Source organism: Schistocerca piceifrons, chromosome 7 (assembly GCF_021461385.2).
Source record: "Schistocerca piceifrons isolate TAMUIC-IGC-003096 chromosome 7, iqSchPice1.1, whole genome shotgun sequence".
Lineage (NCBI taxonomy): Eukaryota > Metazoa > Arthropoda > Insecta > Orthoptera > Acrididae > Schistocerca > Schistocerca piceifrons.
Window position 1 is genome coordinate 82,434,297 of NC_060144.1, and position 21,119 is coordinate 82,455,415.

Here is a 21,119-nt window from a genome sequence, read left to right on the forward strand (position 1 = left end):
GGGCTACTTTCTGGACAGCCTGAAGTATGCAGAAGTTTGACCTATCCATAAAAAGGACGAGAGGACATAGGAAATTTTTGCCCTGTATCAATACTAACAATTATTTCTAAAATATTTGAGTGGGTAATGTGTAAGCAACTAGAAAAGTATAACAAAAAACATAACATTATTCTTCACAATCAGTATGGATTTAGGATGGGCCGAAGCACTGGGCATGTTATTAATGAACTAATCACTACCAAGCAAGGTGGCGCAGTGGTTAACACACTGGCGTTGCATTCAGGAAGACTACAGTTCAATCCCACGTCCGGCCATCCTGATTTAGGTTTTCCGTGATTTCCCTAAATCGCTCCAGGCTAATACTGGGATGGGTCCTTTGAAAGGGCACGGCTGACTTCCTTGCCCATCCTTCTTTAATCTGATGAGACCGATAACCTTGCTGTTTGGTCTCTTCCTCCAAACAACCCAACCCACCTGATCACTAAAATAAGCAAATGCCTTGATAACAAGGAGAGTGTGTCCAGTATCTTCTGTGACCTCAGTAAGGCATTTGATATGGTTAACCATCAGCAGCTCCTCCTCAAATCAGCTTCTTATGGCTTCCACGAAAAATCTAAGCTCGTTCAGGTATTATCTCAAAAATATGAAACAGAGGGTGGTTACACAACACAAGGGCAAGAAAGTTTACTCTAGTTGGAAAAAAATACAAGCAGGTGTACTCCATGGGTTCATACTAGGCCCGCTACTATTTCTACGAGTATATTATATAAATGACATGCCAGGTAAGGTAAATTCAGATACATTTCTGTATGCATATGACTCAACATAAGTAGTCTTCTGTAAAAAACACTGAAGAGTTAGCACATAAAACTAAACAAACTCTTCAAGAACTAGAAAATTTGATAAATAATAACACTATGACACTAAACCTAACAAAAACACAAATTGTACACTTGAGGACCAAACAAACTGTTGAATATGTAACACAGTTAAGTTGTCTAAGTGGAGAACTGATCACCGGAGAATCTGTTAAAATTCTTCAAGAGACCATAAATGAAAACTTGTCATGGACTGATCATGTGGATTGTTTACCGAAACAGTTAAATAGTTTTGTTTTCACAATGAGGGTTCTATATAAAGTAACTGACTTAGTTGTTAGGACAACTGTGTATCATATGTATTTTACATCATCTGTAATATATAGCATAATTTTTTGGGGAGTTGAAAAAGGTAGCCTCCTCAGAGTGTTCTAGCTACAGAAAAAATTATCAGAGCTGTGACTGGAGCAAACAATCGACAATCACGCAAAACTTTATGTGCAAGCCTTGACTTACTGACAATTCCTTCTATGTTTATATATGAAACTTCTCGTTGTTGTTGTTGTTGTTGTGGTCTTCAGTCCTGAGACTGGTTTGATGCAGCTCTCCATGCTACTCTATCCTGTGCAAGCTTCTTCATCTCCCAGTACCTATTGCAACCCACATCCTTCTGAATCTGCTTAGTGTATTCATCTCTTGGTCTCCCTCTACGGTTTCTACCCTCCACGATGCCCTCCAATGCTAAATTTGTGAGCCCTTGATGCCTCAGGACATTTCCTACCAACTGATCCCTTCTTCTAGTCAAGTTGTGCCACAAACTTCTCTTCTCCCCAATCCTATTCAATACCTCCTCATTAGTTACGTGATCTACCCACCTAATCTCCAACATTCTTCTGTAGCACCACATTTCAAAAGCTTCTATTCTCTTCTTGTCGAAACTATTTATCATCCATGTTTCACTTCCATACATGGCCACACTCCATACAAATACTTTCAGAAACGACTTCCCGACACTTAAATCTATACTCGATGTTAACAAATTCCTCTTCTTCAGAAACGCTTTCCTTGCCATTGCCAGTCTACATTTTATATCCTCTCTACTTCAACCATCATCAGTTATTTTGCTCCCCAAATAGCAAAACTCCTTTACTACTTTAAGTGTCTCATTTCCTATTCTATTTCCCTCAGACTTACCCGACTTAATTCGACTACATTCCGTTATCCTCGTTTTGCTTTTGTTGATGTTCATCTTATATCCTCCTTTCAAGACATTGTCCATTCACTTCAACTGCTCTTCCAAGTCCTTTGCTGTCTCTGACAGAATTACAATGTCATCGGCGAACCTCAAAGTTTTTATTTCTTCTCCCTGGATTTTAATACCTACACCAAATTTTTCTTTTGTTTCATTCACTGCTTGCTCAATATAGAGATTGAATAACATCGGGGTTAGGCTACAACCCTGTCTCACTCCCTTCCTAACCACTGCTTTCCTTTCATGTCCCTCGACTCCTATAACTGCCACCTGGTTTCTGCACAAATGAAACTTCTCTTTGAGCTAAAAAACCCACACCTATTTCAGGGAATTTTGTTTACACATGCTTACAAAAAAGACACAAACAAGATCACATATTGCTATAGACTAACATTATTTGAAAATACTCCATATTACATGGCTTTGAAGCTTAGCAATAAACTGCATTCAAAATTCAAGAACTGCAAGCTAGAACCCACAGGTGTAAGCACTGAAAAATATTTAAAAAGCAAATGTTACTACAGTGTGAATGATTTTATAAATGAGGAAGACAAGTAGGCGATATTACTTCGGTTTTGTTTTTCTGTTTTTTCTAGATCATGTTCTGTATGTATGAGTATGTTCTCTTTTAATGGAGGAATAAGTTCTTTTTACATGTGTCCGTATTTGAAAACTATGTACTGTGTAAACTCTGTGTATAAATATCTAGATGTATTCATATATACTACTTTTATGGAAGTATGTGCTCTTATAAAGTATGTCTATATATATAAACTACAGAAACAAAAATGAAAAATACTTAAAGAGAAAGTTTTTAAACCATTCTGAAAAATTTTAAGAAACAGGAAAAAACATGCCGTTATCTTTTTATGTTGTAATATGCTTCCGAGAGCATCGATATGCTTTATTTTAATGTATCTTATTTTAAGGTATACTTAGGTGGTAGGCATAGAATTATTCATTGATGAATCACCAATGTTTCAATCGAATGATTGTATATGACATTTCATATGAAATAAAGATTCTATTCTATTCTATGTGCTATATTTGATGTATTTAACACCTCATGCCTTACAGATACAATTATGACTTTCATTTTCATGTGCTTAGTATTGCATGTGGATGTCTTTTCTGTGAGATACACATTATTTTAATCCATGATGTTGGAGTCATCATGAAAATTTTTTAATGTTTTCTTTTATGTAATATTTTTAATTGCATAATTTTCCTCCACATTTTCAGTGGCCAGATGGCAATGTACTGAATGTAGTGGCTTTATAGTTCACATATCTTATGGTATGTACAACTGAATTAATGTTTTTTTTAATTGTATGATAATTATAAATGTTGCAACATATTTGTAACTCTTTCAGATCTGAAGATGGCAATATAGCTTTGGTGAAACTAGTATTCAAGATATGTATCAGCTGCAATCTGGGCAATACAACTTTTATTTTATCAAACAATGGAAAATCCAGGATGGAATGTAACAATGCTATGAAAAGTAAAACTGGTACTTACCATATAGTGGAGATGCTGAGTTGCAAGTTGTTGTTGTTGTTGTTGTTGTTGTTGTTGTTGTTGTGGTCTTCAGTCCTGAGACTGGTTTGATGCAGCTCTCCATGCTACTCTATTCTGTGTAAGCCTCTTCATCTCCCAATACCTGCTGCAGCCTACATCCTTCTGAATCTGCTTAGTGTATTCATCTCTTGGTCTCCTTCTACGATTTTTACCCTCCATGCTACCCTCCAGTACTAAATTGGTGATCCCTTGATGCCTCAGAACATGTCCTACCAACCGATCCCTTCTTCTACTCAAGTTGTAACACAAACTCCTCTTCTCCCCAATTCTATTCAATACCTCCTCATTAGTTATGTGATCTACCCATCTAATCTTCAGCGTTCTTCTGTGGCACCACATTTCGAAAGCTTCTATTCTCGTCTAAACTATTTATCGTCCAAGTTTCGCTTCCATACATGGCTACACTATACTTTCAGAAATGACTTCCTGACACTTAAATCAATACTCGATGTTAACAAATTTCTCTTCTTCAGAAACACTTTCCTTACGATTGCCAGTCTACATTTTATATCCTTTCTACTTCGACCATCATCAGTTATGTTGCTCCCCAAATAGCAAAACTCCTTTACTACTTTGTGTCTCATTTTCTAATCTAATTCCCTCAGCATCACCCGACTTGATTCGACTACATTCCATCATCCTCTTTTTTCTTTTGTTGATGTTCATCTGATATCTTCCTTTCAAGACACTGTCCATTCCATTCAGCTGCTCTTCCAGGTGCTTTGCTGTCTCTGACAGAATTACAATGTCATAGGCGAACCTCAAAGGTTTTATTTCTTCTCCACGGATTTTAATTCCTACTCCAATTTTTTCTTTTGTTTCCTTTACTGCTTGCTCAATATACAGATTGAATAACATTGGGGACAGGCTACAACCCTGTCTCACTCCCTTCCCAACCACTGCTTCCCTTTCATGCCCCTCGACTCTTTATAACTGCCATCTGGTTTCTGTACAAATTGTAAATAGCCTTTCGCTCCCTGTATTTTACCCCTGCCACCTTCAGAGTTGCAGGTAGGTACAAGAAAAAGACTGTCACAATTAAATAAGGCTTTTGGACAGTAAGGCCTTCATCAAACATAGATGACAGAGATATATACACACACACACACACACACACACACACGCACACACTCGCACACACAAGCACACACACGCACACACACTGAATGGACTGGAATAGGTGGTGGTGGCAGGATGTATGGGACAGGTTTTCCCTCCAGATCTATTACAGGAGTAGGAATCATGAGGTACGGGGTTGGGAGCAGGAGTTGTGTAGGGATGGACAAGTATATTGTGTATGTTCAGTGGATGGTGGAATACCACTGTGGGAGGGGTGGGAAGAATGGTGGGAAAGACATTTCTCATTTCAGGGCATGACGAGAGGTAGTCAAAACCCTGGCAGAGAATGTAATTCAATTGCTCCAGTCGTGGGTGTTACTGAGTTACAAGGAGAATGCTCTTCTGGGTGTGGACTGTGGGACATTGTGAGTTGGTGGGACACTGGAAAGATAAGGCACGGGAGATCTGTTTTTGTACAAGATTGGGACAGTAATTGCCTGTGAAGGCTTCAATGAGACCCTCGGTACATTTCAAGAAGGACTGCTCAACACCGCAGAAGCAACGACCACGTGTTTCTAACCTGTATGGAAGTGACTTCTTGGTATGGAATGGGTGGCAGCTGTCGAAGTGGAGTGCCTTTCCCAACGCCCAATGGATCCGAAACCAACAACATCCTTCCTAGTTGCCATGATCAACTATATCTTCTATCCTCACCAATTACTTCTCCTTTGAAGGCATTACCTACAAACAAATCTGGGGTACTGCTATGGACAACCACATCAAACCCTCCTATGCCATCCTATTCATGGGCCATCCAGAGAAACTTTCTAAACATCCAGAATTACCCAAACTCCTAACCTGGTTCAGATTCACTGATGACATCCCTGTCATCTGGATCAAGGTTGAGGACACCCTATCCACATTCCTTCTCCCTCATTTCCGTCACCTGATGCTACTCAATCCAACAAGCCACCTTCCTAGATGATGACCCCCCACCTCAAAGATGGCTACATCTGTACCTCTGTCCACATCAGACCTAACTACCAGCAGTACCTCCATTTCAACAGATGCCACCCGTTCCATACCAAGAAGTCGCTTCCATACAACCTAGCCACCCATGGTCCTCACATCTGCAGTGACGAGTAGTCCTTCTCGAAGTATACCGATGGTCTCATTGAAGCCTTCACAGGCAATTATCGTCCCAGTCTTGTACAAAAACAAATCTCCTGCGCCTTATCTTTCCAGTGTCCCACCAACTCACAATGTCCCACAGTCCACACCCAGAAGAGCATTCTCCCCGTAACTCAGTAATACTCATGACTGGAGCAATTTAACTACATTCTCCACCAGGGTTTTGACTACCTCTTGTCATGGCCTGAAATGAGAAATGTCCTCCCCACTATCCTTCCCGCCTCTCACACAGTGGTATTCTGCCATCCACAAAACCTACACAATATACTCCTCCATCCCTACACAAACCCTGCTCCCAACCCCTTACCTCATAACTCATAACCCTGCAATAGATCTAGATGCAATACCTGTCCCATACATCCTCCCACCACCACCTACTCCAGTCCGGTAACAATCACCACCTATCACATCAAAGGCAGGGCTACCTGTGAAACCAGTTGTGTGAGCTACAAGCTACGCTGCAAACACTGTGCTGCATTCTATGTGGGCATGACTACCAACATGCTGTCTGTGCGCATGAATGGCTACTGATAAACTCTGACCAAGAAACAATGGACCACCCTGTTGCTGAGCATGCAGCCAAACATAACATCTTTCATGCCAATGACTGCTTCAGAGCCTGCACCATATGGATCCTTCTTACCAACATCAGTTTTTCTCAATTGTGCAGGTGGGGACTTTCCCTACATCCTATGTTATTGTAACCCTCAGTCTTCAGTAGTCACTGTCCTCACCCATCCAACCCCTTCCTTGTTCCCATTCCAGCACTACACAGCCCTCATTCCACCACCCCACCCAGTGCTTTGATTCTCTCCTTCCCCCCCCCCCCCCCCCCCTCCTCACCCCTGCCCTGGTCTAACCTGCAGCACTTCACTGTCTGCCATCTCTGCCCTACTGTCCCTCCCCCTCCCCATCTCAGCCTTCTTACCCCCATCAAGCGCCACTCCCATCATGCACTTGTGCTGCTGCTCGCAGTGTCGTTTTCAGTTGTCTGAGACTGCAGTCATGTGCGAAAGTTGCATATGTGTGTGTGTGTGTGTGTGTGTGTGTGTGTGTGTGTGTGTGTGTGTGTTTTGTCTATTTTTGATGAATGCCTTACCTGTTGGAAGCTTTATTTACTTGTGACAGTCTTTTTGTTGTGCCTATCTGCGACCCAGCATCTCTGCTATATGGTAAGTAGCAAATTTCCATCTTGTATTATTATCAACTTCTGTTTTGGAAGCATTTTTACATTAAAATCTCATTAATGCATATATCAAGACCCATATTGTGTACATGATCAATGGTTGATGAATAAATATGAAATATGGTAATTCCATTAAAACTTATTCCTTATTTAAGCTATGCTGATCCACATGATCCATTTAGTTCCACATAAAAGATTTTCTTTTAACGAAATCGGTAACTGATTGTAGATTGCAGAAACGTCATGAGATGATAATTGCTTGTTTCCAAAGGAACCTATCTCATTCAAAGGCTCCAATTTCTTTCTCTTCATAGTCAGTTTACTTTACTGGAAAATCTAAGTCCACAACTTTTCATCCGTCTGAAAATACTTTCATTACTTGAACTTTTACACCCCTTCAGGCACCTAGACAGGATTGGAAAGTGTTGTGTGCTTGTACTAATATGTATACTGAAGTTTAGGAAGAGAAACTGTATTGGCTTAATTGCTCATGGGGTAGGGAGGGGGGGGGGGGGTGGGGGAAGAGGGGTTATTTTGTGAAGATTGCCAGGTGGATGAGAGCAGATAAACTCAGTAGCTCACACATCCATCTGAGGAAAAGGAAAATTCAAAGATAAAGAAATGAAGCCAATTAGTATCTAATCTAGGAGCTGGCTCGGAACAGATGAAAAATGTTTTTCGGTAGCAGTTCCGAAAACCAGTGTTGTCAGGTTTTCCTTTGACATGATCTCATTGGCAAGGTGGTTTTGCTGATGGTGTTTATGCCTGTTCTGGCATGAACCAGTCAATCTTTGTTGCATCAGCTGAAAGGTACCAGACAAAAAATGCAGCCACTTTGTAAAATTTAAATAACGTAAATTTCTAGCATTTGGGTCCTGGGGCCACTTTGTGCAAACTTTTAATCTTCTTTAATTCCCAGATCTGTTGTTATTCTTCTGCTGCCATAATTTTTCTGACTGGATAAGACATTTTACTGTGTGAATAAGATACTAATAAAGAAATCAAGGAAATTAGGAAATGAACAATTCTGAGAAGTTTACATGAAACTTGGAAAATCACCATGTAGGCATACATTTTATCAACCAAATAGGTCATCTGACTATTATATGTTTAGTTATCTAACACACAGTTAAACAAAATTGTTAACTGAAATAAGATCACACCACTATTGAATTTGTCCCCTATACCATTAAAAGTAAAATCTAACTACTGGTTTCACTATTTATTCTTATGTGTATCTATATATGGGGTGTCCCATTTATCTTGACCACCCTAAATAACTGTTTGTCCAGATGTGAATTACAAATTGTTTCAAGCAAATGTTCTTTAGCCATCAGGGGGATATCAATCAGCATGATTGCCTTCGTTGTAGCTTTGTTTTTTTACAAAGGTATGAACATCGGTAATACTTTTTTAAATGGCACCCCGTATTTTTTATTTGGTACTTTATTTCCTCTCCTAAAGACCTATTCAAAAGTGTATCACTGTGTACCATTCACTGAAACACAATGTTATTAATTACATAACACAACATTGACACTGATGTTCCCAGCACTTCGTGCAGGTACTCAGGGTAATGGAACACATCCACGTGCTGACGCTGACAGAGGACAAATGTAAACATAAGTAGAATGCACACCCGTCATTTTGTCAATCATCCTCAGTTGAAGAGTTGTGCGAGTAGGATGTACACCAGCGACGAGAAGGTAGAAATGCTACTCATCTATGGGAAATGTAAGTTAGCAGAACAGTAATTGCAATACTGTTTTCTTATGTTCGGGTACACTTAGTACAGTAGTTTAGTCCTTTTTAAATACTGTTGTGTAGAGTAGGCATACAGTAAAGGCTATCCTTCCTATAAACTGCATCGACATAACGTTTCTTTTATTGTTGTTGTTGAAGGTAGGCAAAATGCTTCACAGGCAGCGGAACTTTACAGAGAGTGGTATCCTGTCAAGAACCCACCCCCCTGACAGATGTTTTCTCATCTTGTTGCGATGCTTCCGGAAACGTGAAGTTTCAACCCCCGACAATGCAATTGTCGTAACACTCACACAGACAAAGCTGCCGAAGTTACTGTTCTCGCTTCCGTTGCTATGAATCCATATGTGAGCACATGACAGCTTGAACATGAAATTGGCATTCCTAAAACCACTGTACATCATATTCTTACACATCACCGGTTCCATTCTTACCATGTACACCTACATTAAGAACTGCATGGGAATGATTTCAAGTATATATCTGAAGACAGTAACTTTTTCTTGAAAGAACAGTTACTGTTGATGACCGTGCAGCTTTTCCCTGGAATAAATGATGACTAACTGACAACCTCAGCTGCCGACAGGTGGTGTTGTTATACCTCGATGTGGACAGCTGAAAATGTGTGCCCCGACCGGGACTCGAACCCGGGATCTACTGCTTACATGGCAGACGCTCTATCCATCTGAGCCACCGAGGACACAGATGAATAGCGCGACTGCAGGGACTTATCCCTTGCACGCTTCCTGTGAGACTCACATTCCCAACTGTCCACAATTCTACTTATGTATTGTACCTTATAGACATTTGCTCACCCACTCATTTACTCGCGCGCGCGTTGGCGATTCCCGTAAGAGTTTGGGCAACCTGTGCGCATTTGCACAGATGAAAGGTCAATGGCTGGGTAGCCTTTAACTATATATCTGAAGACAGTAACTTGTTCTCGAAAGAACAGTTACTGTTTATGACCGTGCAGCTTTTCCCTGGAATAAATGATGACTAACTGACAACCTCCGCTGCCGACAGGCGTGCAAGGGATAAGTCCCTGCAGTCGCGCTATTCATCTGTGTCCTCGGTGGCTCGGACGGATACATCTGCCATGTAAGCAGGAGATCCCGGGTTCGAGTCCCGGTCGGGGCACACATTTTCAGCTGTCCACATAGAGGTATAACAACAACACCTGTCAGCAGCTGAGGATGTCAGTTAGTGATCAATGATTTCAAGGATCGTGTTCTGTTCTGTCAGTGGGCACAACAGCATATCCTTGCCTACCTGAACTACTTCTCCTATGTTCTATTTACCGATGAATGTTCCTTCTCAAATGAAGGGTAGGTAAATACAAGGAACATGCATTATTGGTCCAGCAACAACCCACAATGGCCTAGGCAGGTAGAACATCAATCAGCATCAATGGAGAGTTAACGTCTGGTGTGGGATGCTTGGCACTACAATTATTGGCCCTTACTTTATCAATGGTGGTCTAAACAGCTCAATGTATGTCAACTTCCTCAGATGAATTCTTCCTCCTCTTCTAGGTGAAGTGCCGCTAAGAAGCAGAATGCTTACGTGGTATCAGTATGATGGATGTCCAGCACATAATGCCTTGTGTACGAAATGCAGAAGTCGTCTGCATACAGAGAGGGTGAGACAGACAGCCCTACAGCTGCTGCTAGACCATTAATGGCCACTAAAAATTGAGATACACTCAATACAGAGCCCTGCGGGACCCCATTCTCCTGGATATGGGGGGGAAGTATGGGAGGCAACAACTTGGACATGGCAAGTAGGAAGTGACAAGAAATTCTGGATAAAAATCTGGAGCGGGCCTCGGAGACCCCACTCGTATAATGTGGCAAGGATATGATGAAGCCAGGTGGTGTCATACGCTTTTCGTAAATCAAAAACAGACTGCAACAAGGTTTTGGCATCTGAAAAAGGCTGTTCGGATGGCAGACTCGAGGGGGACAAGATTATCAGTGGTAGAGCGACCCAGGCTGAAATTGCCCTCGTACAGAGCCAGTAGGCCACGTGACTGCAGGACCCAACCCAACAGCCAACACACCATATGTTCCAACAGCTTACAAAGAACGTTGGTGAGGCTGATGGGCTGATAACTATCCACATCAAGCAGGTTTTTGCCGGGTGTGAGCACTGTTCTGATGATACTCTCACGTCAGTGTGACGGAAAGACACCATTGCACAAGATCCAGTTGACAATCATGAGTAGATGTTGCTTGTAGTCAGACGGGAGATGTTTAATCATCTGACTGTGGATCTGATCTGGTCCAGGAGCTGTGTTGGGGCAATGTGCAAGGGCACTGAGGAGCTCCCACTCTGTAAATGGAGTGTTATAGGGTTCACTGTGGCGTGTAGTAAATGAGAGGACTTTCCCTTCCATTCACCGTTTGAGAGTGCAAAAGGCTGGGAGGTAATTCTCCGATGCAGAGGCTCGAGCATAGTGTTCAGCAAAGTGCTCGGCAATCACATTTGCATCAGTAGATAGCATGTCATTTATGTTCACACTGGGAACACCTGTTGAGGTCTGGTACCCAAAAACTCGTTTGATCTTTGCCCAGACATGGGAAGGTGACGTATGGCACCCAATGGTCGAGATGTATCTCTCCCAACACTCTAGTTTCCTTCTTTTGACAAGCTGGTGAACATGACCAAGGAGCCATTTAAAGGCTATGAGGTGCTCCAGGGAAGTGTGCTGCTTATGCCGCTTTAGAGCTCGCTGACCTCATTAAGTGCCTCAGCGACTTCTGGTGACCACCAAGGGACTGTCTTTCACCGGGGGCACCCTAAAGAACGAGGGATCATGTTTTCTGCCACATAAATGATCGTTGAAGTTACCAGCTCAACCACCTTGTCAATGTTTGCATGTGGGGGAGGTTCAATGGTGACAGCAGAGGTGAAAGCATCCCAGTCTGCCTTGTTTAAAGCCCATCTGGGCAGGCATCCATGGTCCTGACACTGGAGCAGTGACAGAAAGATGGGGAAGTGGTCACTACCACACAGGTCGTCACGTGCTCTCCAGTGTATAGATGGGAGAAGGCCAAAGGACTGCAAACCAAGAGATCAATGGACAAATATGTGCTATGTGCTACACTGAAATGTTTGGGGGCCCCTGTATTTAAGAGGCAGAGGTCGAGCTGTGTTTTCAACATCTCTGCCTCGGCCAGTTAGCACGGTGCCACCTCATATGGGGGTTATGAACGTTAAAATCTCCCAGAAATAGGAAAGGTTTAGGGAGTTTATCAATCAGTGCACCTAACACATTCAGGGATACTGCACCATCTGGAGGAAGATATACATAGCAGACAGTTATTTCCTGTGTCGTCCTTATTCTGACAGCCCCAGCTTCAAGAGGGGTTTGAAGGGGCACACGATCACTGCATACTGAGTTTAGGACATAAAAGCAAACTCCACCTGACACTATTATAGTCACTATGGTTCTTGTAATATTCCCTATAGCCATGAAGGGCAGGCGTCTGCATTGCCGGGAACCAGGTTTCCTGGTGGTGGAAAAAACCACAGCAATTCAACTGGAGGATGACGTTATGATGAGACTGGTTATGCCTCAGGTCACCTGCTACCACCAACTGAGTATTTGTATCCACTCTTATTGTGGATGAGACATCAGTCAGATCCAGGTCCTCAGGGGATGCCGAGATCTCCACTTCATCCACAGGTGCAGGACTGGTAGGGAGTGGTGGTGTTGGGGGCACCGGAGGGGTCCTTTCTCTTAGCAGACTTCTTTGTTTGCTTGCCCTCTCGCTTCTCTTTAGCGGCTTGCTGGAAGGACTTCTCTGAAGTCGCTTCAGGCACACAGGAAGACCGTGAAGCTCTTCGTCCAGCAGCCACTGGCAAGTGTCCGCTGTGGCATTAGTGGAGACCTTGGGAAAGACGGTCCCAGAGGAACCCTTCCACACGAGAGGAACTGGAGGAGGCTGCTGCTCCTCCAGCTGGGGGGAGGGGACCGATGACCCCTGTGTTTGGTGGAATGGGGGGCGGGTGGCCTTGCTCCTGAAGTAAGTACTTTGGGAGCAATGGAAGGAGATTTTCCCCCTACCACCAAGGGGACAAATGCATTCTGGAGGCCCAGAGAGCCCACTGCTCATGGCACAGAGTGCGGTACGACTGGTACTTGTGATGGCAATGGCAATGTAGCTGCAGTGTATGTGGACATCAACCGAATGGGGTGTAATCATTCAAGTTTAGGTTTAGTCTCTTGGTAAGTTAACTGGTCCAGGGTCTTGTACTCCATGATTTTTTGCTCCTTTTGGAGTACTGTGCAGTCTGGCGAGCAGGGGGAGTGGTGCTCTCTGCAGCTGATGCAAGTGGGAGGAGGCGCACAGGGAGTGTCTGGATACAGTGGATGTCCGCAGTCTCGACATGTGGCATTGGAAGTGCAGCGGGAAGATAAGTGCCGAAATTTCCAGCACTTAAAGCATCACACAGGGGGAGGGACATATGGTTTAACATCACTGTGGTAAACCATCACCTTGACCTTTTCAGGCTATGAATCAACCTTAAAGGCCAAGATGAAGGCACCAGTAGCATCCCTGTTGTCTCTGGGTCCCCTGTAAACATAGCGGATGAAATGAACATCCCTCCATGCTAGATTGGTGCAGAGATCGTCGTCAGACTGCAAGAGGAGGTCGTAATGGAATATCATTCCCTGGACCGTGTAGAGGCTTTTATGGGGAGTGACGGAAACAGGAATATCACCCAGCTGGTCACAAGTGAGTAACGCCCGGGATTGGGCTGGGGATGCTGTCTGAATCAAGACTACACCACTTCTCATCTTGGACAGTGCTGTCAGTTCCCCAAACTTATCCTCAAGATGTTCAACAAAAAATTGAGGCTTCATAGGTAGAAATGAGTTCCCATTCATTGTGTCACAGACTAAGTACTGAGGTGAATATGGCTCTCTTCTTTCTGTAGTGCTACGTTCCCCCGTGGTGTAGTGAGGGAGGAAAACGATTTAGAGTCATATCTGTCAGCATTGTACTCGATCTTGCCCTTCTCAGGGACTGTTGGTGTTGTACAGCCACCATCGAGAGATCACTTAGTCTGCTTCATTCCAGGCCATCCTCCCTGATGCCACCCACTCCAATCAGGGTCTCTCCCCACAGGCGCCACCCAGCCACAGCAAAGGAAGAAGATGACATACCTCAGAAAGTGTTCTTACCCAAATAGTTGAATTGCAGGTGGAGATGCAAAGCCATGACAAGAAGTTCAGGAGGGCACTAGAGTAACTCGTGCACCACGTTAGGCATCCTTCACCATATGCCTTGCACTTCTGTAGAATTTGGAAAGTGCCAAGTCAAACCATAAAACTGGACTTGAACTTATAGGGCTGAAAAGTGAGAGACTCCTTTTAGTCGCCTCTTATGACAGGCAGTGATACCTCAGGCCTATTCTAAACCCCGTATCCATAGGGGGAGGAGTATCACTTGAGCCCTGCAAATTGCGAACACTCTGGGAAGCTGTCCCAGGGCGTGAGTTTCACTTCGGAGCATTAACTGGTAACTCCGTCCTCCAGCTGAATACTTTAAGGCATCACAGTAGAAGATGGCCACAAAATGGCACGTCTTAGCAGAGGCAACAAGCTTTACACTTGCTCCTGAGAACTGCAATGAAAGTGGGTTTATGCAGGTTTGAGTGCTACTACAGCAGTCCCCACTCGGAAAAGGACTGGGGGCAGGGCCAATTGATGTTAAACACTGTTGTTGCTGGCCATAATAGGAATGGCAATGACATTTATCTTTCAGGTGAAGGCTGTTGTTACCAAACTTGGAGTTTGTTAACACACTGCATATGGCTCCTGTAGATTTCCATGCTTCCACGTCCAACTGTTGTGGGCGGATCATGTAAATTTACTTTTTTTTTGTTCTGCATGCATTTTCTAATACCTGTTGCTCATCCCAATAACTACTTCAATCTAACAAATGGTTAAACATGAATTGGAGGGTTCAGTGCATTGAACAACATTATGAACTTATTTTTATCTTTCACTTTACCAACCACAATCAGTACTGCAAAATATTCAGTACTGCAGTTGTTGCCTTGTGTGATATGGCATAAAAACAGTTAAACTGTTAGCAAACAATTGTTTTGATGTCCCAAGTGATTCAGACGTATGATATTACTGACAGTGGTAGGGGAAGTGAAGAAGAAAATAATACGGCTACAGTAAACCACAGTGAGATAATTATGAATGATTTAGATGATGGAGCTTCTGACAGTGAAAGTTGGCTGAAGAAGGACAAGATCATTATTTTAGAAGTATTTAGAGGAATTACGGGAGTAAAACCCTTCCCAGTGAGGTCAATAGCATTATAAGCACTGTAGAATTATTTCTAGAGAATGAATTGTTTGATCAGATGTCAACACAATTGAACTTTTGTTACAAACAAAACATAAACCATTATAAAGCATCTTCCAAGTCTCCCAAATTTTTGAATATCACTGCTGTTGGCACTGAAAAATATCTGGCCGTTATTGTCTTGATGGAGTAAATAAAAAAAGATGAAGCAATGATACCGTGGAGAAGACAGCTTTGTTTCCAGGTATGGTTTGCTTGTTTGTATGGGTTTGAAAAAGTATAAGTGTATATATCTCCAATCTAGAAATATGCACTGGGGAAGGAAAAAAGTTTGAAGACACTATTCTCTCTGTGCTTTCACCTCACCTTGGCATGTGGCACCACATTAATCAAGACAATTACTATAACAATACAGCAATTGCCAAAACACTTCCAGAAAGGAAAATAAAAGTTTGTGTCACAATACAAACAAGTAGAGATCTCCCGCCCTCAATGTCTACAGACAGAAAGTAAACCTCTAAAGAAAGGTGACACTACATTTCAAAGAGAAGGTGACATTTTGCTGCAGGTATGGAAAGACAAAAGGGAGGTGAGAAAGATAACAATTCACAATGTATCCATGGTTGCTCCAGGAAAAAAACTCGACAAGGGAAACCATACACAATCAAAAATGTATTGTGATGTACAATAAAGTTATGATCAATATCTTTTGTACTGGGAGATAATGTGGAAAACCAATAAATGGACAAAGAAAATAGTTTTGTTTCTAATAAATCCTGCTTTGTTTAATGCATACAGAAATCTAAATCCGGATATACAAAAAAATATGTAACATTTCTGATAGAATGTGCGTCCAAGACAAACTTTGAAGTAGAATCAATTAATAATATCAAGGATCTGCAGAAGGAACATTAGCATATCTCTTTTTTCAAATATGTATTATGTAACCTCGCAGGAGAGCTTCTGTGAAGTTTGGAAGGTAGGAGACGAGATACTGGCAGAGGTAAAGCTGTGAGTACCGGGCGTGAGTCGTGCTTCGGTAGCTCAGATGGTAGAGCACTTGCCCGTGAAAGGCAAAGGTCCCGAGTTCGAGTCTCGGTCGGGCCCACAGTTTTAATCTGCCAGAAAGTTTCATATCAGCGCACACTCCGCTGCAGAGTGAAAATCTCATTCTGGAAACATCCCCCAGGCTGTGGCTAAGCCATGTCTCCGCTATATCCTTTCTTTCAGGACTGCTAGTTCTGCTAGGTTCGCAGGAGAGCTTCTGTAAAGTTTGGAAGGTAGGAGACGAGATACTGGCAGAGGTAAAGCTGTGAGTACCGGGCGTGAGTCGTGCTTCGGTAGCTCAGATGGTAGAGCACTTGCCCGCGAAAGGCAAAGGTCCCGAGTTCGAGTCTCGGTCGGGCACACGGTTTTAATCTGCCAGGAAGTTTCATATCAGCGCAATCTCATTCTGGAAACAAGGTGGTGTGTTTGCAGCCAGAAGGACATTGGGAGAGATATTGTTTATAGTGACATGGATGAAGGGCATGTTAGTGCATAGGAAGGTATCCAGAATAACAATCAGGTAGCCAGATAGTAGTGTAGTAAGCATGACGAAGAGAAAATAAAGGAAGTGGTCAATCATTTATACTTTTTTACTATGAACTTTAGAAATTAAATCTCCAATAAGGAACAACCATGTGCCTATCTCTATGTGTACCATTTGATGCATACAGCACATATATGTAGTAGCTGACTAGTCCAAAGCATTAGCTTCTTTGGTGAATGATAAATTTCAATAAAATGTGAAAACATAATAAATTGCAAAATACTCACAGTCTTGATTTGCAAGTCACTTTACTTTCATCAGATTTATCTGAACAGTCGGCAGCTCCATCACAAACCTTGAAGTTTCTTATGCATTTTCCATTCTGGCACCGGAAGTATTGTGGTCTGTAATTTGTTTTGGTTAAATAGAATCATGATATTGATTGATCTGCAATTAAAGACACCAGAAAATGAGAATCACTTACCCACAGTCCTGTCTTTTTACTCTGGACACGGAATTTTCTGCTGTAGAAGAAACTGTAACAGAAATAAACATTTTCAGAAATATTGGAAGTCAAAATATTGTGAAGTCACCAGATGCCAAATGTACATAGAATAAAAATTTTTACAAACACCTAAGTGCAATATGTGTGTTTCAGATTTTGTCAGTGGGAAAATTTACAGGTAGTTCCACTGGTAACAAAGGTAAACCTACATCTATGTACATATTCCACAAGTCACAATACAGTGGATGCCACAGGGTACCTTTTACCACCATTACTCACTCCCCTTCCTGTTCTACTTACAAATGGAGCAAGGAGACAATTACCTCCACATGACTTGTCTTGATGTCTTTCATGCAAAATTTACATTGGTGACAGCAGAATCTTTCTCCAATCAACTGCAATTTCTGGTTCTCTAAACTTTCTCAACAGTTTTTCAAAAAGAAAGTTTCCTTCCTTCCAGGGTTTCCCATTTAAGTTCACAAAGCATTACTGTAACACTCACGAGTTCATCCAACTTACTGGTAACAAAACTGGCAGCACCATTTTTGAATGAATTGCTTTGAAGTTTTCCTTTAATCCAACTTCGTGCAGGTCCTGAACACTAGTGCATTCCTCAAGAATGAGTTCCACTAGTGTTCTACACTTGTTCTACATTCAGTCTCCTTCATGGATGAATTACATTTTACTAGAAATCTCCAAATAAACTGAAGTCTACCATCAGCTTTTCCACCTTCCATCCTTATGGTGTCATTCCATTTCACATTGCTTTTCACAGTTACACATAAATATTTAATTGATGTGACTGTCTCAAGTCGCACACTACTAAAGCTGTATTCTAAAATTACAGGACTCCTTTTCCTATTGATCTGCATCAACTTGCATTTTTCTATATTCAGAGCAAGTTGCCATTCACCACAGCAACTAGAAATTCAACACACAGACACACATCAGAACATGTTGATTCCTGAAGTGTGCAATTTCAGTTGTCACCCAAGTGACAAACTGTGTAGTATCTTCTGTGGTTGCTTCTGGGACAGTATATGTTGGCAATTTTGGTGGTAGACTATTCACTACTGAAATATGTTAAGTTAAAAACTGAGTTCAAGCCAGATGAATCACACGGGCAGGGAGAAAAATAAAGGAAAAATCTTCTCTATACAGAATTTTAAAATGCCAATCATCTGAAACATAATTCATGCTCTGCATACATGATATAACAGCTATCTATATATATATATATATATATATATATATATATTTATTATCAGGTCTTTTGACTAGCTTTATGTTAAACACCACTACATGCTGGCTAAAGAAAAATTGTTCTTACTGTATCTCCAAGCAGGTTGCAAATTAACTACGGTCATCTATGAGAAAGTTTACAGTAAGAGTTATGTAGGTCAATTCATTGCGATTCATAAGAAGCATGGAGGGATACAGGGGTACTGCAATTCAATGGAAAGACATTGTACGAGTCTGGATTTGAGTCTCACAGAAAGTCGACAGATTGTTCCTTTCTCGCCACACTGCTCGTTACTGAACAGTACAAGTGAGGCTATGATGGGTCATCCATCTAACAAAAAGTCAGAATCTGCCAGCACTGAGGAATTATAACTGTAACTTGTTCATATAATTAATGACAGAAGCGAAACCTAATACTGTTTTCTACGCACTGCATGGTACTAAAATAATACAAAATGTCTGTCAAACCTTGAGAAAAGAAACACCCAGACTACATACAAACAGAAAAACAGTGTTTAGAAGGCAATACCCTGATTTTTTATGTGTGTCTTTGCTATCAAGTAACTTCAAAAAACCTTCTTGCCTCGATATAAGTTACTGTAGCTGATTGTTCCGACATGTAAGGAATTTTCGTTGAAAAAAGATTTTCTGGTAGTGTATGTTCTTATTTGCGCTAGGTGTGGATGTTTTTCCCTTTGTTTAACTATTCGTTGGTACAGCGCCATTTCAATGGTTATACGTTAACCATGGGATTAATGAATAATTTTGATGAGTACGGTGTCTGTATCAGGTCGTGCTAACGGGTGAGCATGAAACTGCAGAATTTATTTTTTGTCACGCCGGGGTGTGATGTAGAAATGCATAAGCATCTCAACTGACAAGACAATAAAACACCTCGTTACACTTCACTTCGAAAACTACAAGAGACCGTACCAGAACGGAATTGAGAAAATTATACTTGACAGCTCTCTAGATTTCGCAACCCTAGATGACCGTAAACTAACAATAGTTTGCAAAGATCCATTCTACCTAAAGTGCACCCGTGAACTGAACGAGGAATTAACTTCACTACACAAACCGTAAATGTTGCTTCTGTCCGTACCACACAGCTTAATGTATTTTGCATTTTATAGATGCAGAGTTGAGTTGTCATCCTGAAACTTTGACGTTCCACCGGCTTGGAACATCTGACGACTTAATGGATTATTTCTAAAAGGTGAGTGTGGGTGATGTAATGCACTGAGGGTTTTGCCTTTCATTGCACATTTCGTCCCCATTTATTAAGGTGTTGGTATCTGAAATTTAACTTTGGAATTTGAAACTACAGTACAAGAATTGTGCGACAGTCCTCGAAGCGGCATTGACTGCAGAACAGATTTGTTTCGCGTCCTGGAAGTGTATCACGATTACTGTATTATCGTTGAGGAACATTAAGACGTCAATGGCCCCTCACTAACCGCGCAATACTGTCTTAACAGCGTGAATACCAAAAGTGAGACGCGTATAATTGATACAAACAAAAATGGTGCTTTTTCTGTACCGGAGACGGTTACAGTTCCATGAACCAGTATTTACAAGTTACCGTTTCACTGAACAGTATTTACAAAATACGAAGGTTTAGCTAACGGCAAATGCAGTAACACCCAGTGTCTACGAACGAGGTAAAGGTCTGTAGTTGGCAGGCCTACTGGTGTGGGACACATCTCAATACAAACAGGATGTATGATCTGAACAAATTGTACCGATAATTTGTAATGTCGCTGTAATGTCGTTCTTGAAGGCATACCGCAACAACTGAGTCTGTAAACGGATACAATTTACATTAAGATCAATATTATTGAAGACTGTAACGTAAGCAGTGTTTACAAGCAGTAACTTACAAGCAGTGAGAAGCAGCAATACAATCACCAACTGCTCTCGACGGAGGCCCATCGTGCACTGACGGACAGCACGCAGATCCTGCATAGCGAACCGAAAGCTTCCCATGTAGCGATCGCTGGGAAGACAAATACCGTTAGTGACAGGGAATGCCAGAGAAATGACAACACGGAGATATGTCGACAACTGGGTTTTCAGGAGAACTGAGGACCACCTTCGTTAGGTAGCGGCCGTGTTCAACAATAGCGCGCAATTTAAAACAGATAATTGTTTCTGCCACACCCTGTACCCACAACTGCAGCTATGCTCTGCGAAATACTGTGATGTGAATGGCAGAGGGTAGTCCCACTGTATCGGTTATTAGGGATTTTTCCCGTTCCATTCATGTACAGAGCGCGAGAAAAATGGTTGTTATAATGCCCCTGTGGGTGCTGTGATTAACCTAATCTTATTCTTACTATCGCTACGAGACCGATATGCAGGGGGTTGTAAAACGAGGGCTGTTCAGTAAAGAATGATCTTTTTTTTTTTTTTTTTTTTTTTTTTTTTTTTTTTTTTTTTTTTTTTTTTTTTTGACAGCATGTCTTTGCTTATCCTCATAATTTTGATGGTCCTTCTCGAAGTTTCTGCCAGTCTTCAAATACATGCTGGAAATCGTATTGAGAGTTCCTTCAAAATCGCCTCCGCAGCCTTCACCACTGATTCTGATGATTGATAATGCCTCCCACGAAGGTGTTTCTTCATGTTACGGAATAGAAAAAAATCACATGGGGCTAAATCCGGA

The 21,119-nt window shown here is 41.8% G+C and overlaps 1 protein-coding gene and 1 non-coding gene across 2 annotated transcripts in view; both read right to left on the bottom strand.

Moving 5' to 3' along the window:
* The window catches only part of LOC124805451 (modular serine protease-like), a 220,365-nt gene extending 199,976 nt beyond the window's left edge, over nucleotides 1-20,389 (bottom strand). The window contains exons 1-3 of the mRNA XM_047266013.1: nucleotides 20,338-20,389; nucleotides 17,195-17,246; nucleotides 16,998-17,114 (exon numbers count right to left, since the gene is read on the bottom strand). Coding sequence (XP_047121969.1) covers nucleotides 16,998-17,114; nucleotides 17,195-17,246; nucleotides 20,338-20,389 — 221 coding nt within the window. The remainder of the gene's footprint in view (nucleotides 1-16,997; nucleotides 17,115-17,194; nucleotides 17,247-20,337) is intronic.
* Trnat-ugu lies at nucleotides 9,475-9,548 on the bottom strand. The gene has a single exon. It is a non-coding gene; the product is annotated as a tRNA-Thr (tRNA).
* Nucleotides 20,390-21,119: the final 730 nt, after the last annotated feature.